At 40.5% G+C, this 17,487-nt stretch overlaps 1 protein-coding gene across 1 annotated transcript in view; it reads right to left on the bottom strand.

The window, feature by feature from the left end:
• Positions 1 to 17,487, bottom strand: part of FBXL17 (F-box and leucine rich repeat protein 17) — a 1,141,969-nt gene that overhangs the window by 368,866 nt on the left and 755,616 nt on the right. Inside the window, exon 7 of the mRNA XM_082263778.1 lies at positions 11,869 to 11,945. Coding sequence (XP_082119904.1) covers positions 11,869 to 11,945 — 77 coding nt within the window. The remainder of the gene's footprint in view (positions 1 to 11,868; positions 11,946 to 17,487) is intronic.

The following is a 17,487-nucleotide window of genomic DNA, read 5'->3' on the forward strand; positions in this document are numbered from 1 at the left end:
AGAACATATACCTTGACACATAATGGATAAGTCAGAACATATAGCAGTGCAGCAATGTACTTTCAGTGAGAGAATAGGTGGCAGGTACACAGGGAGTGGTGAATGAGCTGGGCTTAAAGGAGAAGTGGGGCCAAAGCTATTTGTTTCTCTTATTTCCCCTGTGGGTCACAGGAATGCACTTAGTTTAGCATTCCTATGACCGAAATTCAGCTGACAGGCTGAAGTCCACTGACAGTCATCAGTGTCTGCTCACTGAAAACCGAACACTGAGCTATTAGTGGTTTTTAAATTGCTCAGTTATTGGCCTTAGAAGCGACAGGGGACTGATGCTGCACCTATCTAGGTCAATATGATTGTTTGTTATTTTGAAATCCCATACTTCTCTTTTAAAGTAAAACTTCAGCCATTTGCAATAGTTGAAAAAATGAGTTTTCAGATGCGGACTGGGACACCATCTGTACCTTCTTTCATAAGGGCTCGCTTAATGTTGTTGTTCAAGAAAATGGGTATAAGTTTTTTTTCCCCTGTGGTATTGTACCCTGTCCCTGCTCCACAAATTGTACCCTACCATTTCTAATCTTAGTTGGTGATGCGGAGTGGAAGTTTGTACTATGCTTCATGTATCGTGGTCGTGTCCCAGGCTTCAGCCCTTCTGGAAGCAAGTACATAGTTTGTTAGAGTAACTTCTTACAACATGGATTATACTCTGGCACAATTTTTATTGCATAACTCTTCCTTGTCGAAGAAAGAGTATAACAAATCTCGGACAATTTGCATACTAAAAGTGGTTAAATTTGGTATACCTTACCATTGACGCACTACAGTCACCCCTACAATATTCAAATGGTTTCAGAAGATAAATACCATGGAGGAGATGGAAGAGCTGATCCATATTTCACAAGATATGATGTCCAAGTTTACACATACCTAGTACTGTTGGCTGGACTGTAAGAAGACCCATTTAAGATTGCAAGGGTGAGTTTATGGAGTTAGTGCATGGAAGTGTACCGCACCTTTACTCCTTTTAACTCGCTTGTGGTTCTTTTTCTGTTGTTTGACCGGCTACTAGTGGGTGACACTTATTAGCCCTCTCTTTCCTTCCTTTCCCCCCACCCCCCCCTTTACTTTCTTATTCTGTCTCTGTCTTTTCTCCACTCCCCTCGCTTTGGCTTTTTACCCTTTGGGGTTTCTCTTCCTTTATTCTAAGTTCAAACTATATCCTTGGACGCACATGCTTATGCACCCACTGTGGTCTTGACTGTATTGGGTGAGGCAAACATGTAGATCATATATACATCAACGCACAGTCCTCTACGCACTTACTCCTAGGCCTTTTGTTTTTTCTAGTGGAATGCTTAGTGTAACATCTTATTAGAGATGAACATCTTTGGATTTCTCTGGAAGATTTATGCTTGAATTTTTGTGCATCGCTATTGTACTCATTTTTAGCATTTTACAATGTTTTCTGTACATCTTGTCTTTTGCAATAAAACATTTATGAAACAAAAATTGCAGCCATCTGATATGCGAGAATACTATCAATTGGAGGTCAGCAACAGTAAGAGAATACTGTATGTATTGAAAAAGAAAGCAGATCATATAGAGGAATATATAGGCCATATTATCTCTACAAATGAGAAGATGACCTACAGTATAATTCCATATGACACCCTTAACCTGCCTTCTCAAACCCTTAAAAATAATAAAAGTTTAGCATGTCCCTGAAACACTAACTTTCAATGTAGAAACCAATGCACTGCAAAAAGAGGATTTACCAATCTGAACTCAGATGCTCTCATTTGATCAGGCATCTTCTCAGAACACTGAAATGTCCTGGAAAGTTAAACGCTAGGTTCACCCCCTGTAGCATGTAATACCCGTATTCATGGTGTAACATGTAACATATTACTTATGCAGCAACCCCCGAGCCCCCGTTGTGACAGTGTGCTGGGAATCTTTTCCCTGCACCTGCTATCACAATAAAAAAGTAAAAAAAAAAAAAAAAACCTTACTGTGCAGGGCTCCTGTGAATGGGAGAACTACAACTAACGTCAAACATTGTGGCTGACAGCTTTTAGTTCTCAGTGAACTTTAAGGGCACTGATGAGCATCCTTGGTAGTTCATTGATGCTTCCTGTCATTCAGTAACTGCTTGCCCTTATGAGGTACAAGCAGACAATCACTGACAATCCGCAGAAGCCTGAGATTGCACCCACAATCTGCTGATCACGGGTGCAATGCTTTGCAGGCTCCTAATAAAAAATAAATGCACATTTTTTTACCTGCAAAAAGATGTGCAATTATTTTATAATTTTTTTTTTTTTTTACAAAGGTGAGCTTATCCTTTAAATATAAACTGTATCAAGAAACTTACCAGAAGTGCTATTGCTGACTTCTTCTAAAAATGCTTATATGCTATACTGGGAGCATATTTATTACTGTACTTTCGCCATTATGGCGGCTCCTCCCCTCCTGCCCAATCTCAGAGCACTCCGTATTATGTAAACACATTCTCAAAATACAAAACCTTCTGTTGATGATCGGCAGAGTGGAGGGGTAGGTAGAACTGGTCTTGTCAAGACTGCAGGGAGTATAGTAATAGCTGTACTCCGTAAAACTGTCAGTTGTATAAAGGATAAATAAATCCATGATGAGGTGACATTGTTGGACTTAACTTTTACTTAAGTTGCTCATAGATGGATTCCTCCATCACAGTGGCCAAATTCCTGGAGTTCAGCTTTGGAATTCACACTGTTCTGGGTGCATATCAGCACATGTGGTGTAAGTATAAATGGGTCCAAAGAGTTTCTCCTTCCTAAATACACTAAGCTGCAGCGCAAAATGTTAACCAGCCACATAGAAAGGAATAAGATGTCTGCTTTAAATGTATTTCATACACTAAAATGCATGTGTTTTCTGTATAAAAAAGGAAAAATGTGAATAGGCCCCCCTGTCACCTTTGATCACCTTCTGGGAGTGTGATAGTGAAGTCGAACCTAAAGTATATGTGAAGCTATTTACAGCTTTATTCCTAGAATCTAAGGGCTGGAGGTAGAGACCTCAATGTGATGATTGGAAGCTTCTGCCAATGTCACATATCTAAAGAGCAGCAGTAGAGTCCATATTCTGAAAGCAAGAATAAAAAATGGATTTTTTGTAAAATCTTACCGTAAAATCCTTTTCTCTTAGCTCATTGACAGACGTAGTCCTCGGTGATACAGCACCTTCGGGTTATGTTGCCTCCACAGGAGCAGGACTAGACAGGAAATAAAAATGCTCTGGCCACACCCCAGGGGCAGTCCCCGAGGGTATATCCTCTCTCTCTCCGCCACAGCAAATCAGTTATGTCACAAAAGCAGTGCTTAGAGAATTTAACCCAACCCAACTCAAAAACAGAGGGGCGGGGACTACGTCTGTCAATGAGCTAAGAGAAAAGGATTTTACGGTAAGATTTTACAAAAAATCCATTTTTCTCTATCGCTCATTGACAGACGTAGTCCTCGGTGATACAGCACCTTCGGGAAGTCCCAGAGCAGTATCACAAATGAGGGGTGGGAAAATGGAAATCAAATCCCAATCTAGAAGGCCCAACCGGTGCCAACTAGAAGTTTACAATGCTCATCCTTAATGATGAGACTCAACAAAAATACATTTTTCAAACAGAAAAAAACCCTCGAGGTAGACCACCGGTCTCCTCAAATTGCGGCCTGCAAAACCTTGCGGCCAAATGAGGCATCCGCCGATGCCATCACATCAATTTTATAGAATTTTTTAAAGGTATGTACCGACGACCAGGTGGCCGCCTTACATACCTGGACCACTGACGCCTGATGGCGAAAGGCCCAGGAAGTACTGAGCGCTCGAGTGGAGTGCGCCCTAACAGGGAACGGAGGATTCTGACCCTTAATAGAATAAGCCTGTACCACCGTCTGTCTAATCCATTTGGCAATGGTCGCGGCAGATGCAGGCAACCCCTTTCTGGGGCCATCCGTGATCACAAAAAGTGAATCCGTCTTACGGAATGATTCCGTAGCTTTCAGGTATACCCTGATTGCCCGAACCACATCCAAGGAATGCAACGCAACCGATGATGATTGGGCTGAGGACACAAGGAAGGTAGTACAATATCTTCATTCAGATGAAAATCTGAAACCACCTTAGGAAGAAAGGATGGCTTAGGATGAAGTACTACCTTATCCCTATGAATCACTAGGTATGGGGACTGGCATGATAATGCAGCCAGTTCTGACACCCTGCGAGCAGAAGTGATAGCCACCAAGAAGGCCACCTTCTGGGATAAAGTAAGCAAGGGAATCTCCCTGATGTTTTCAAAGGGAGGTTTCTGTAGAACCGACAAAACTAAATTAAGATCCCAGGGCTGTAAGGGCGCGCGGACTGGTGGAGCCAGGTGCCGCACCCCCTGGATGAAATTCCACACCAAGGACTTGGTAGCTAAAGGTTTCTGAAAGAAGATTGCTAATGCTGAAACTTGACCCTTGATGGTGCTCAAGGCTAGTTTCTGCTCAACCCCTTTTTGCAAAAAAGCCAATATTCGAGTCACCGAATAGGTACGTGGAGGAAATCCTAAAGATTCGCACCACGCAATATAAGTCTTCCATGTGTGATAATAGACCTTGCTGGAAGTCGCTTTCCTTGCTTTAATAAGGGTAGGAATGACTGAAGCTGACAACCCTCTGTCCTTCAGTACTTGGGTCTCAATGGCCAGGCCATTAAAACCAGCGACTGTAAAGCACAATGGTAAATTGGTCCTTGAGACCACAGACATTCCCTGAGACGAAGTTCCCACGGAACGTCTGCGACTAGCATGTCCAAGTCGGCCAGGCCGGCTTGATGAGGCCAGCCTAGAATTTCTAGGACCACTGGCGCTGACTGGATCTGAACCAGGCGTCCCTAGAGCTATCTGGCCCCGACCATCCGAGAAAGTCTGGTCGTTTTCTGTTCCCACACATTTATCAGATACCTGATTCCTATCAGGAAGGGTGATCTTTTCTGGTTGAACCTCAGGGACCGAAGTCACCCGGCTAGAGGCTTCTTGGTCTGTCTGGTCAACCAGATCCGATTCCTGTGGAGAATAGAGACTAATCTTAGGAAAAGGTAAAGGAAAAGATCTATTCAGGGAACGGTGACTACCGCTCCCTGTAGTACTTAAATGTTGGAAGGGAAGAATCACACCGGTAGTGGTAGTCGATGCTCGATCTAATATCCTGAATACCGGTGAAAACGTCCCCCCACCCTCAACCCGGGTGGGGGCGCACCTTCAGGCTGTGTAATCCTTTGCTTCGGGTTTGGCTGAGTCGGTCCTCTGTTTGTCCGACCAGCCTTTCTTGAACCCTCCTGGAGGAGTCTTTATGGGCGGTAAAGAAAGGTCCTCGCTTGTTGCGAGGTCCCTTAGCTTTAGCAGCCTGTGGCAAAAAAGTGCTCTTGCCCCCAGTGGCATCCTTAATAATTTCATCTAGGGTGGCCCCAAATAGACGATTCCCCTGAAAGGGGAGATTCGTCAAGGTCTTTTTGGAACCTAGGTCAGCTGACCAGCATTTTAACCACAGCACACGTCTGAGGATTACCGCTGACATAGATGCATGCCCTAATAGGGGAGTAGTGTCCAAGGCTGCGTCACAGATAAACTGTAGCCCCTGTATAATCTGTTCCATCAAATCAGATGTTTCCTGGGGAATATCTTTTCCCCTAAGGTCTTGGCGTACCAATCTCGCCCATTCCGTAAGTGTCTGGGAAACTAGACCAATAACAATTACTGGTCTAAATGCTGACCCTATCAGAGAGAAGATAGTGCGGGACTCTGCTTCCATCTTCCGATCCACCGGATCCTTAAAGGACGAAGTGTCCTCCACTGGGATAACCGTGGCTTTATTCAGCCTGGAAATAGGTGGATCCACTACTGGTGGTACCGTCCATTTCTTAATGAAGGATTCCTCAAATGGATAGCGTCTAGCAATACGCTTGGAAATCGTAAAGGTACGCTTAGAATGCTCCCATTCTCCTTTAATTTTATTACCAAAACACTTGGGTACAGGAAAAACCTTCACCGTTTTGATGGGCTTGTTAGTACCAAAGGGAATCTCTGTTTCAGTTGCCTCTGCCGGTAAAACCTCAAGTCTTAAGGTTTCCCGCACTGCCACAACTAGTGCGTCCACCAATGCTTCTTCCTGAATTATATCGGGAGAAGGAACGTCCTCCTCACTGTCTGAGGGAGCTTTACCTGAGGTAACAGCCCTTGCAGAGGGACCTGCAGCTGCAGTGACCATCTCTGAATCTGAGTCAGAGGTGTCAGATAATATAGGGGTAGGCGGGGGTCGCTTCCTTGACCCCCGTCCCTGACAGGCTGCCTCCAAGCGAGCCACCAAAGACTCCAAAACTGCTGTAAATGCATCCATACTCTGTGCACCGGCGGGTCCCGTGGCCCCCTCGAGGGAAACAGGTGGGGGAATTTGTGTGGCAGGGTCCATGATTATTCCAGTAACTTCCCGGATAATACAATTCAATTAAATAAAAAACTTTTTTTTTTTTTTTTTCAGACCCCCAGCGCCACAAAAGCCCCTTAGTGTTACCTGCTAGGGATCCCTATCGATCGAGAGAGAGAGAGATAGACCCCCAGGCTCACCACTTGATGCTCAGAGTTTAACTGCAACAGATCCACCAGTTACATTAACTGCTGCTTTTCCTAAGAAATATATGAAAACTTTAAAAAAAATGTTACATGCATGCCAAACTCTGGTGAGACAGCAGTGTTAGCACGGATATATCGTATGTGAAAAGAGGTTTCCAAGAAAACACAAATCCTGGTATTTAGGACCCATCTTCAAAAAAACTTTGGCAGATTTTATCAGTAAAGACCAGTGCAATTGCAGTTTTCACTTGTGGAGATACCTCTAATTAATTCAGATATTGTCACAGCCATAAAATACAATATTTTATGGTCCACCAAGCATTCTAACAGCAGGACAGCGGTCCTGCTCTTCTTTCTTTCTTGTTAACTACTGAAATCAAAAATACAGTATTACAAATGTCAAAGATATCACATTGCGTGCAAATATCTTTATGTTAAGGGAAAAGAGTCATCCAGCAATATCACGGATGCCTGTACATGTCTACTAGTATCATGGGGACAATTACACCTCAGCATTAGACATGACAGGTAATAAATGTGTATTTGCCTGTATGTCAGTGCCACAACTAGCTGACCCTTTCATAGAGTGATGACAATGCTTCCTTCCTGCTCTCTGTCTCCCAGTTATATTTCAAGAGAACATATTTTCCTTGCTAATAAGTACCACAGCCTGGGGAAGCAGTGAACTCCAGAACTAGAGCAGAAAATTGGAAAGACAGATTCACAAGTCTATCCGTGAGTTGTGTCCTTTCTCACAGCGATACATCTTGCCTTCAGAGTAATTCATTTGACACACAGTCTCCCTGCAGCTGGCTCTTACCGGTCTTTAGTAAAAGATGGGTTTCTTCCTCGCAGTTAACAACTTATCATCTGCTGCCTATTTCAATTCTGCCATTCTTTCCAGTCACTTCTCCCTGCCTAATGCAATTATTCTATAAGGAGGAAAAGAAAATAAAACTGCAAGAAGACAAAAAGAAGCCAAAGGATTAATGCAGGTTACTGATACCTCATGAAAAGACTGAACATATTGGAATGTGTTTCTTTTTTCACTCTTGGTGGACTCAGATGGCCCGAGGCAGTGTTTTGTGGTGTGTTTCATCTCTCCATGCTATTACAATTTCAGAGAAAGCTTAGGGACAAGATTTTTTTTTCTTTTTTGCTTCCATTTAGATTTAGAAGATACTCAATATAACATTAAACAAAAAGGTTGTGTTTATCACCTATGCGCGACACACTTTATTAAATCCAGAAGACGTGACAACACTAATGCTACCACAGTATGCATAAGCATTGCATTTGGCTACAATAGCCTGCACACCTAGGATAACAATATGTGGTTGGTTTAGCCGCCCTATTCTCTTTAGGAGTACAGCATTTTTGCAGTAGGTTATAATTATCTACATCATAGCTCTAGGAACATCTACACTGTGTGACCAGCATGGTGCTAAACAACCTTGCTTAACATCTTCCCAGTTATGTACTGCACCCTAGGGCAGGGGGGGAGGGGGGTTACAAGGGTGGGGAAAATTTTTCAAAAATACTGTTTTAAATCATAAGACAATTATATCTATGTTTTCAATACTTTTAACAAAAAAATTAAAAAAATTATTTAAAACATATTTGCTAGGATCTTAAAACACATAATATAGCAGCTCAGATTTCATAGGCTGGAACCATCCGAAAACATATGGAAAACAACAAACCTGCCATTTTAGGAAGCACCTTCTTAAATCCTCATAGTCCACACATTACATGGCCTGCCATGCAGATTAAAATATTAAGGCCCCCTTTATACTACGCTGTTCCATTGCAGAGTGCTACTGCATACAACTTAACGTGGGTTGCATTAAAAAAGCCATTTCACCAGTGCAACATGAAAAAAAATAAATAAATAAAAAAGACGCATCCTTTTTTTAATGTAGCATACCACAGCACAAGGCACGCAAATTGGGGTGCCATTCTAAATAAACAGCACCACAACAAAATGCACATTAGTGCAACACATAGATCTGAAGGAGGCCCAAAGGCAAACTTTTACTTTCGTATATCTTTATTCTGATGACCTCCCTCTCCATTTGAACTATACCTCCTTACATTTACTTTAGAACAGAGGGCAATGCAGTCCAGGAGGCTGCACCATATCTGCTGACACTCAGTCAGAGAAGCAGACATACAAGCAGATGGCCCTTGTAATCAGGCCAGTACCCCTGGAACTCTGCACCCTGATGAAGTATATCCCTGTCATCTAGCACCCCTACTACTGAGCCCCCATGCACCCCTGGCCCTGTACATGCCTGTCTGCAAGAAACTTTGCAAATGCATAATATACCACTGCCTTAGGTCCTTGCTCCCCCTTGTCACCTTTGTAGGGACATACACAGAAGAGAAGAGGAGAGGCTGAGCCTGAAGTTTCTGGGCCTCAATGCACACAGTGTGCTTCTGGGCTGAAAGGAAGAGAGAAGCCAAACGCTGACCATCTCCCTTACTGAGAAACATCCATTGTGCAGAGGTCTAACATCCTGAATTCATTTTTTATTTTTTTACTTTATAGGACATTTTTTTTTGTCAGAAACAATTGAGTACTGTTCATGATACCTTTTTTATTTGCACTAACATCTAATTTTTCAGGACAAGCTTTTCGGGGTGTGTCCCGTTCATCAAGGTCCAAGTAAGTCAAAAACAAGTTTTATCACTTCTTCCTTCTAAATGATTGAACCTCCTGTTATTAAATATTAGTATAACATGGAACCTCTATATTAGGCTGATACTAAGGAGGAAACCAAGGCCGGCAATACACGGTTCGAATTTTGGCCAGTTCAGCAGGAACTGGCCGAGATGCAAACCATTAATGGACAGGCTCAATGTACCAAGATGATAGATGGATCAAGTTGGGTACAACCAGCCTGCCGAATCCGCTAATATTTATAGCTAGTGGCTATAGCAGAACCTGCCTTCTCCCGGCAGGGATGGTTTCCCCCACCCACCCAGAAGATTTTTATTCTTCTACAATAATTATATGAAAAATTAGCAAAGAAATGGTCTAAGCAGTATATGTATATATTTATAGAAAATAAATGTTTATTTATTTGGAAATATTTGTTTCATACTCCCTTCAATACCAGAATAAATGAAAAAAAGGAAAACAAATAACTGCTTTAGGTTTTATAGCCAACCCTCATGTTGTTTTAAGATCATCACTAATGCCTTATTAAGTGTTTTCTAGGTGATGTTGGCCAAAAAAAATCTATAAATATTTGGTCCATCAAGTTTGCCTTTTTTTTCTTATTTTATTTTTATTTCAGGTTCTTATATAGCGCTGTCAATTTACGCTGCGCTTTACCTATACATTGCACATTCACATTAGTCCCTGCCCCCAAGGAGCTTACAATCTAAGGTCCCTATTATTGCTTCTGAAACAAATTGCTGATTTCAATGAAAACCTTAAACTCTTCGAGAGACAGTCCATGAACACATGATTTATTGATGATTGAAATGAGTCCTGACCAATTCAGGTTTAAGGGTTATGGTGTCGCCAATATTTCCTGAACAACAGGAGGGTGCTTAAAGCTAGTACTGTATGTAATTAATCTGACCTAAATTCTTAACATACTGGCCAGTAGCATAATGGCAGTCCCTGTGTTGCTCCAACAACAATATTCCCTATTTTAGTTTCATGGTAGATTTTTTGACATTTTTGCAGAGGCTCAGGATAGTGGATGGTATTTAATCGGTATACATTTTATTTAAAGCAGTATTAAAACCAAAAATGTAATATATTGCAGCTTACCAGTCATTAGAAGTGGTGGCTGTTTTGGGTTTATTTTTTCAGGCTTTTTCCCTCTGTTTTCATCTGGTGATCTGGCCAGTAACATACCTCCTGTATTAGAGTGCTCCCATTGTCAGTCTTGAGGGAAGGGGGATGTTGGATATACTAGCAGATTTAAATCCACTAACAAACTGAATCCAGCTAATACTTTGTAAGCAGATACAGCAAACATTTTTTTTCTTTTGTGATAAAGGTTTTACATAAATAAATAAATAAAAGCGGATTATTTACCCTGCCAGTGCTAAATGGTTTGTCTTATGCCTATTACTGATACGATGCGCAAGAGAGATAGTTCTTTTGAAAAACAACAGACTTACTGGATGGATCACCATGTGAAAATAAAGGAAAGAAAACCTAAAAAGAAAAATAATGCAGCCATTACATCTAAGGTAAGCCGCAATATAATAACGGTTTGCTTTTGGGTTTAATTAAGTTGTCAGCTGTACCTATTCTTTGAAAGAGTTCTGGTTAGCTAAACAGTATAATCTTAACAATGACTATAAATATTTGGATTACACGTATCAAATACAAGCCCTTGAAAAAAGATTATAATTACAGACATTTTATGCAGCAAAATACTGCATTCTGCTGACATGAGCTTTATACAAACACAAAATGAAGAAGCATGTACTCGGAGTCCATTTTTACTTACACAATGGCGGTTGCTAAGAAAAGTATTTCAAAGAAATTAATACATTTTTAGCCCCTCTACTTTTGCTATGAATCCATCACAATACAAGATCACAATGGAAAATTTTAGGCTGTGAACAAAGAGAGAAGTTTGGAAATCTCTGTGAATAGTTTAAAATTGAGGTCCAATAAGCAAAACATGCATCTCTGCCATGTTAATGCTTAGCAGGGCTCTGAAAAATTTCATATACTGCCTGTGCAAAGTTCCTTCAAAAGATACCCATCACAGAAACGTCAATACATATGAAATAAAACAGTGCACACAATGTGTCTGAAAGTATATTTACTTTTGCTTTCTAAACCTTTGGTAATTATGGCTTTCCATCATAGTTTTTAATTTTCCAAAAGACAATCATGCCTTTGTGCACAAAAGACAAATATGTTGCTTAGCTAAAGTACACAAATAAATGTGTATTACTAGTTCAATAAAGTCGCAGTGAGGAGAAATGTAATTACATCCTGACACTGTTAGTTTGCAGGAATTGTATACAGGTTAACAATTACTAAACCTGCTAATTTCCTAATTGCTTGTACCTTGTCAGCTTGTACAATTTATGCATGCATGAAAGAGGTGATATACAGTAAGATCTGCATTTATTGCCCAGCATGCAGATTTCACACTATGTTAAGCATGTTCTTAAACAGCTCATAAATAAATTTGCTAAGTGGAAGCAAGTGCCAAATAGAAGGTAGAAATATTAAATACCATGATCTGTGATCTTGCAGGTTACCAAATAAAGCTCTTTGAGTCTTCGGCCTTCCTTCGCAATGACTTCTACACATCTGTACAGACACAAAATACAAACAAAAGTTACTTAATTAAATAATTTTTTTTAAATAATAAAATGCCACTAACAGACAAATAAAAAAAAAAAAAAAAAAAACATCAGCACAGAATTTAGTGTTTGTTCCATTTAGGAGTCATCACAGCCTGTTCACATAGGTTCCACCCCACTTTGTCACCTAGTAAATTATAGGATAATCATTGTGAACCTCCGTAAGGCTGCCTGGACTCCTGCAATGAGATGCCTACAAACAAAGGGGTGATGGCTAAACATGACCTAAACAGAAAAGTGTTTTGAGAATTCTACAAGCAAACCACACTTCACGTTATTAGGCTCTAATGAATTTACTCAATAATATCCACCGGTGGCCTGGTAACCCAAAACAAAGACTCCAGTGGTGAAATGTCTTTACTGTTGCTCTTACCAACACTTAAGCCCCGTACACACGTACCGATGGTCGGCATACAAATGTTCCTCTTTTCTCCCCGGGATGTCGGTGTCTGCTGAAAAGTGCAAAGACAGCACAAGGACAGCACAAGAATTTTGTCTGCCGACTGCAGAAGTGATGTCATGTAATGGTTAACTTTCCCTGTGTTTTCTATTTTCTGAGCATGCCCAGTCTTGCAAATCTGCGGTCTGTCGGCCGAATTGTGTACTGACAGGCGAACAATCGTCCGTTCTGGTGTCGGCATACAAAAATTTTCATGTTTGCAAGAAAGACTTTTGTCCGCGGATTGTGCGCAGACATCTGTCGGAGGCACCATACTAACACGCGTACAATCGGCAGATCCTTCGTCCACCGACGTTTGTATGCCGACGATCGGTACGTGTGTACGGGCCTTTAGACATAGACATGTGGGCGGTGTGCGATTACCAGACATTATGGATTAATTCCTTACTACATAGCAGGCCCAGCTCAGACACCAGTTCCATACCTTCACTGATACACTAATCTGAGACCTTTTCCAAAATGATACCTCTAAAACCATGGAGGCCCTTGCAGCAGAATATGGAATACCCAAAACATCATTCTTAGCTCACACCCAAATATTGCGCTTCCTAGCCAAACATCCCCCTCCTCATGTATCCATTTCATTAGGCAATCTGGCAATTTTTTACCTCCCCCATATAACATTCAAATAAGCATTTCACTATTTTACACCCCGCCCCTCCCCACAATAAAAAAAAAAAAAAAAAACAACTATTTGGCAAAAATATTCTTATGTTAAAATGGGAAAAGGATCCTAACAATTCTTACTCCCCTCCTCAATGGGCTATGGCACAACTATTCTGCGTTATTTTGTGTCACCTATCGGGAGCAAACACAAAAACGTATTACCCGCTGGTACCTGATCCCATACCAACTATGGAAATGCTCTACCTCTAATTCCTCCCTTTGCTGAAGGGACTGTAGCAGGTAGCAAACCTACTCCACACCTTGTGGTTCTGCAAGAACCTCACCACCTTCTGGAAGAAAATCTTCACTACTATATCTCACCTATCAAGGCATCCTGACACAGCCAGACCAAGCACTGGGGATTTTACATTTAGGAATTGACCGTTTTCCTCACATGTATAGGACAGTCATAACTAATGAATTTCTAGCGGCAAAAAGCATAAGGCACTCGAAACAAAACAGCTCCAAATCCCTTGGCATTCATAGATTAAATAAATGTCCACTATTCATTTAAAAATATGTTCTCTTTGCTACAGTTTCATCCTTTGACGAGCTATGAAAATTGGTTTGCTAGCAGTTATAAAAGTACTATACCTCTTTAATTGTAATTACTCTCATCACATGTGGCATATCACTGTACTGATCATCTTAAGCCCTGCGTGGCATATCCAATCTAACTCTGTGTTTTCCTGAGTAACCACATACTGTTTGTTCCTTTGATCTATTGTATTGAAGAATTTAACATTTAATAAAAATGTATTAACAGAAAATTTTAAACCTCCCTTCACTTACCATACCAGATACAGAGCAGGAATTAAGAAAAGATCTCTCTAAAGTTTAGAGATATCACCAGGATAGATCTACCCATTAGAAGAATCCTGCTAACCTTCTGTTCCCATTCTAACATACAAAAAAAAAATGAGGTTTCCCATCACTTTCTGTACAAGATACAATGGTTATCAAGACCAATAGTGTGGGTGAATCTCCTCTGCGAGAAGACAGAGTGCAATAAAACAAGATGTTTCTTCCCCCACAGTATCAAAATATACAAATTATAAAAAAAAAGAATTTGGCCTGACAAATTTTAAAGGCCTAGTAAAGCAAGCAGTAACCATACAGGCTATGTTTTATAAGGCTATTGTAACTGTCCTGATTCTGATACTACAGGATCTTTTCTGCTCCTCCTGTGACTAATGTTCCTTCCTGCTCTAAATAGAGGATTCCTCTGGGAAAGGATGACATTCAGCTCTGCTTACTGAATGCCCTACAATATTTTACATCCAAGCTCAAAGTGAGAACCCCCAACTCCAGTCCATCATGTCTGTAAAACAGGATGTTTTCATCTAACATGCCACTAGAGGGCAAGTAGGTTAATGACTGTTTCACTTACTTTTACCAGTAAAATCATGCTGAGCAATGTGTTTCTGAGTCTGTGTATAAATACTTACAAAGCAGGAGAATTGCAATTAAAAGAGAAAAACTATTGAAGTCAAAAACTCAATTCACTCATCAGACAATAGAGAACAAAAGCTGGGAAAAGTAACAATGTGATAGGTAAATATCTAAATATAAGAAGAAGAAAAGGAGGTAAATGGCGCTGCCTCAAGATCAGTATATATAATAAAATGTGATGACAAAAATAAAGTGCACTTGTGCTAAACTAAAGGGTTACTCCCCAAAGGTGTCTCCAGTGATAAATATAGTAATTGTCTAGGGAAACCAGCCTTCCACAAAAAATTCCCTAGACAATTACTATATTTATCACTGGAGACACCTTTGGGGAGTTACCCTTTAGTTTAGCACAAGTGCACTTTATTTTTGTCATCACATTTTATTATATATACTGATCTTGAGGCAGCGCCATTTACCTCCTTTTCTTCTTTTTATATCCTAACTATATATCCTGTGATTATAGTTTTAGAGGTAGGCTGTCGCCGGTTGTATTTATCATCATGATCATTTTTATATCCTAAGCGCGGATCTATTTACATACTTGAAATATCTAAATATACTGCAGGTCATTGTAGCCGTATTAGTGCACTTGCGACAGAGACAATTGAGTACTGTCCGTGATATTTTTTTTATTTGCACTAAGATACAATATACTACAATATATAACACATATATTACATTAAATCAACATCCAAGCCTATTTTGCTGAGGAATTACAAAATGCAACAACTGTTCAAAGTATACTAATGTATGGCTACCAGTTAGTAAATTGATAGCAGATAGCTTGCTATAGGCTCTAGAGCAGTGTTTCTCAAACTTTTTTCAGCCAATGCACCCTTTAAAATGATAGACAATCTCAAGGCACCCTTTACAATTATGGACAGTCTTGAGGCACCCCATTCTAAAATGAAAATAATAAAAAAAGTACTCTGAGTTTTACATAATGTATCAACATCCACACGTAGGACATCCAAGGTTAGCGGTGATTTCTTTTTTCTTCCAAAGCAAACACACCTTTACACACTGGTACTGACTAGTATTCCAATGTTTCTCTTCTTCCTCAATTTCTCTCCATCAGTCAGCTAATGTGACCCCCAGTGCTGAGGGTGAGAAGCAGAGGAGGGTCAAACAAGGATGCTGTGGAGGCAACAGACATCCTCCTTATCAATCACACCATTAGTTGTAAGGATGCCAGTGTCTAGAGGGTCATAATGGTGCATAATGAAAACCTGTAGCTTTGTGTAACTAAAGGGCAGTCTTCATCCACCTGCTGGCTTGTATACAATTTTTGATACATTTTTAGGCATTTTGCCAAGGCACCCCTGAAGAAACCTCAAGGCACCCTGGTTAAAAAAGGCTGCTCTAGAGTGTTAAAAAAAGTGCACCACTCAAACCCTCCAAGCGATTTATTCCCTGGAATCAGGTTTGGCTTTAGTATGACACTCCTCTACACATGGTTCAGTATAATCCAAAGGAAAAAATGCACACCAATGAGGTTTTCACATGAAAAACTTTAGGCCAAGTTCACCTTCTGAACATGCTACATCTTGAACCTGTATTTAGGGTGGTAGATGTAACATTTTCAGCGCCCCCACCCCTCCCCCTGATCCGCCCTATCTCTGTGACAGCATGCTTGGGTTCTTCTTCCAGCACCCACTGTCACCCTTTTAAAAACAGCGCAGCTATGTGGGGTTCCGCCTGCATTGTTGAGTCTTTCAATCACAGAGCTCTGTGAATGGGTGAACTACAAGCCTTGTCTGCCAATACGGCAGGCAGCTTGTAGTTCTCAATGTTATTCTCAATTGTTTTTGCTTGTCTGCACTATATGCTGATTGGTGCACATGCAGTTCAGTGTACAATCACAACATCTGTCAAGATGAACAATTTCCCACGCATACGCTGAAGTGACAAAATTTCAGCACAGCCAATCAAGACAGGCCGAACCTAGAAAAAAAAAACAATTAAAGATGTCAGCAGCCTTATACAATAAAAATATGTCAGCAGCCAGTAAGGGAGCTCCGGGACACCGCAGCACTGGAGTGGAATGTTTTTTCTAAAAACACTGATAAGAACACTGATTAAAATATACATTCCCTTTAAATGGCTCCAGCTACACATAAGGATAAAACCACAAGCAGAACTAAAAAACTAAAACATAGTTGTGCTCAGTGAAGGGCGGTAAGACAAGAATCTTTGCATCTCATCTTACACATTTGTTGGCAATTTTGATACAACAAATCAAATCTTAAACCAAACCAGACTGTGTGTGACCCACTAAAAATATATATTTTTTTCTTAATATAGATCTTTGAAGTTAAGTAAGATGGTAAATATCAATGCAGTCAATGTGCTCCATTCATTCAGTAAAGTTTGAAACAGATTATCAAATACTAAGCAGTGAAAGGCTATAGCAACATGCATTAGCTAAAATATGCTAAATATTTACTGGAAAGCTATACTAAGGTAAAGAGGCTGTCCTTGCTGACCTCCGTTTCTAAAACGACTAGTTTTATTGCTGCTATGCTGATCCAGGGACATTGGTACTTTTTAAGCTACTGATGCAAAACAAGTATGTAGACCAGGGGGTATGACCCAAAGTAATAGTAAATTCTCTAGAAACAAATGTACATTTAAGATCCTTCAAATTTCAGTTATTTTGTTTCTTTAGCATTTATAAACATACGTTTATAGTGAATGCAAAGTCTCAAGTTTTTTTTTTTTTTTTATATAACAAACATGTTATACGTACCTCCTCTGTGCAGTTGGTTTTGCACAGAGCAGCCCGAATCCCCCTCTTCGCTGCTCCTGGCCCCTCCCCCGTTGAGTGCCCCCACAGCAAGCAGCTTGCTATGGGGGCAATCAAGCCAAGCTGCAGCTCTGTGTGTCCATTCAGACACAGAGCTGCTATTCG

Source organism: Pelophylax lessonae (genome assembly GCF_965119305.1).
Source record: "Pelophylax lessonae genome assembly, chromosome: 1".
Taxonomy (NCBI): Eukaryota; Metazoa; Chordata; class Amphibia; order Anura; family Ranidae; genus Pelophylax; species Pelophylax lessonae.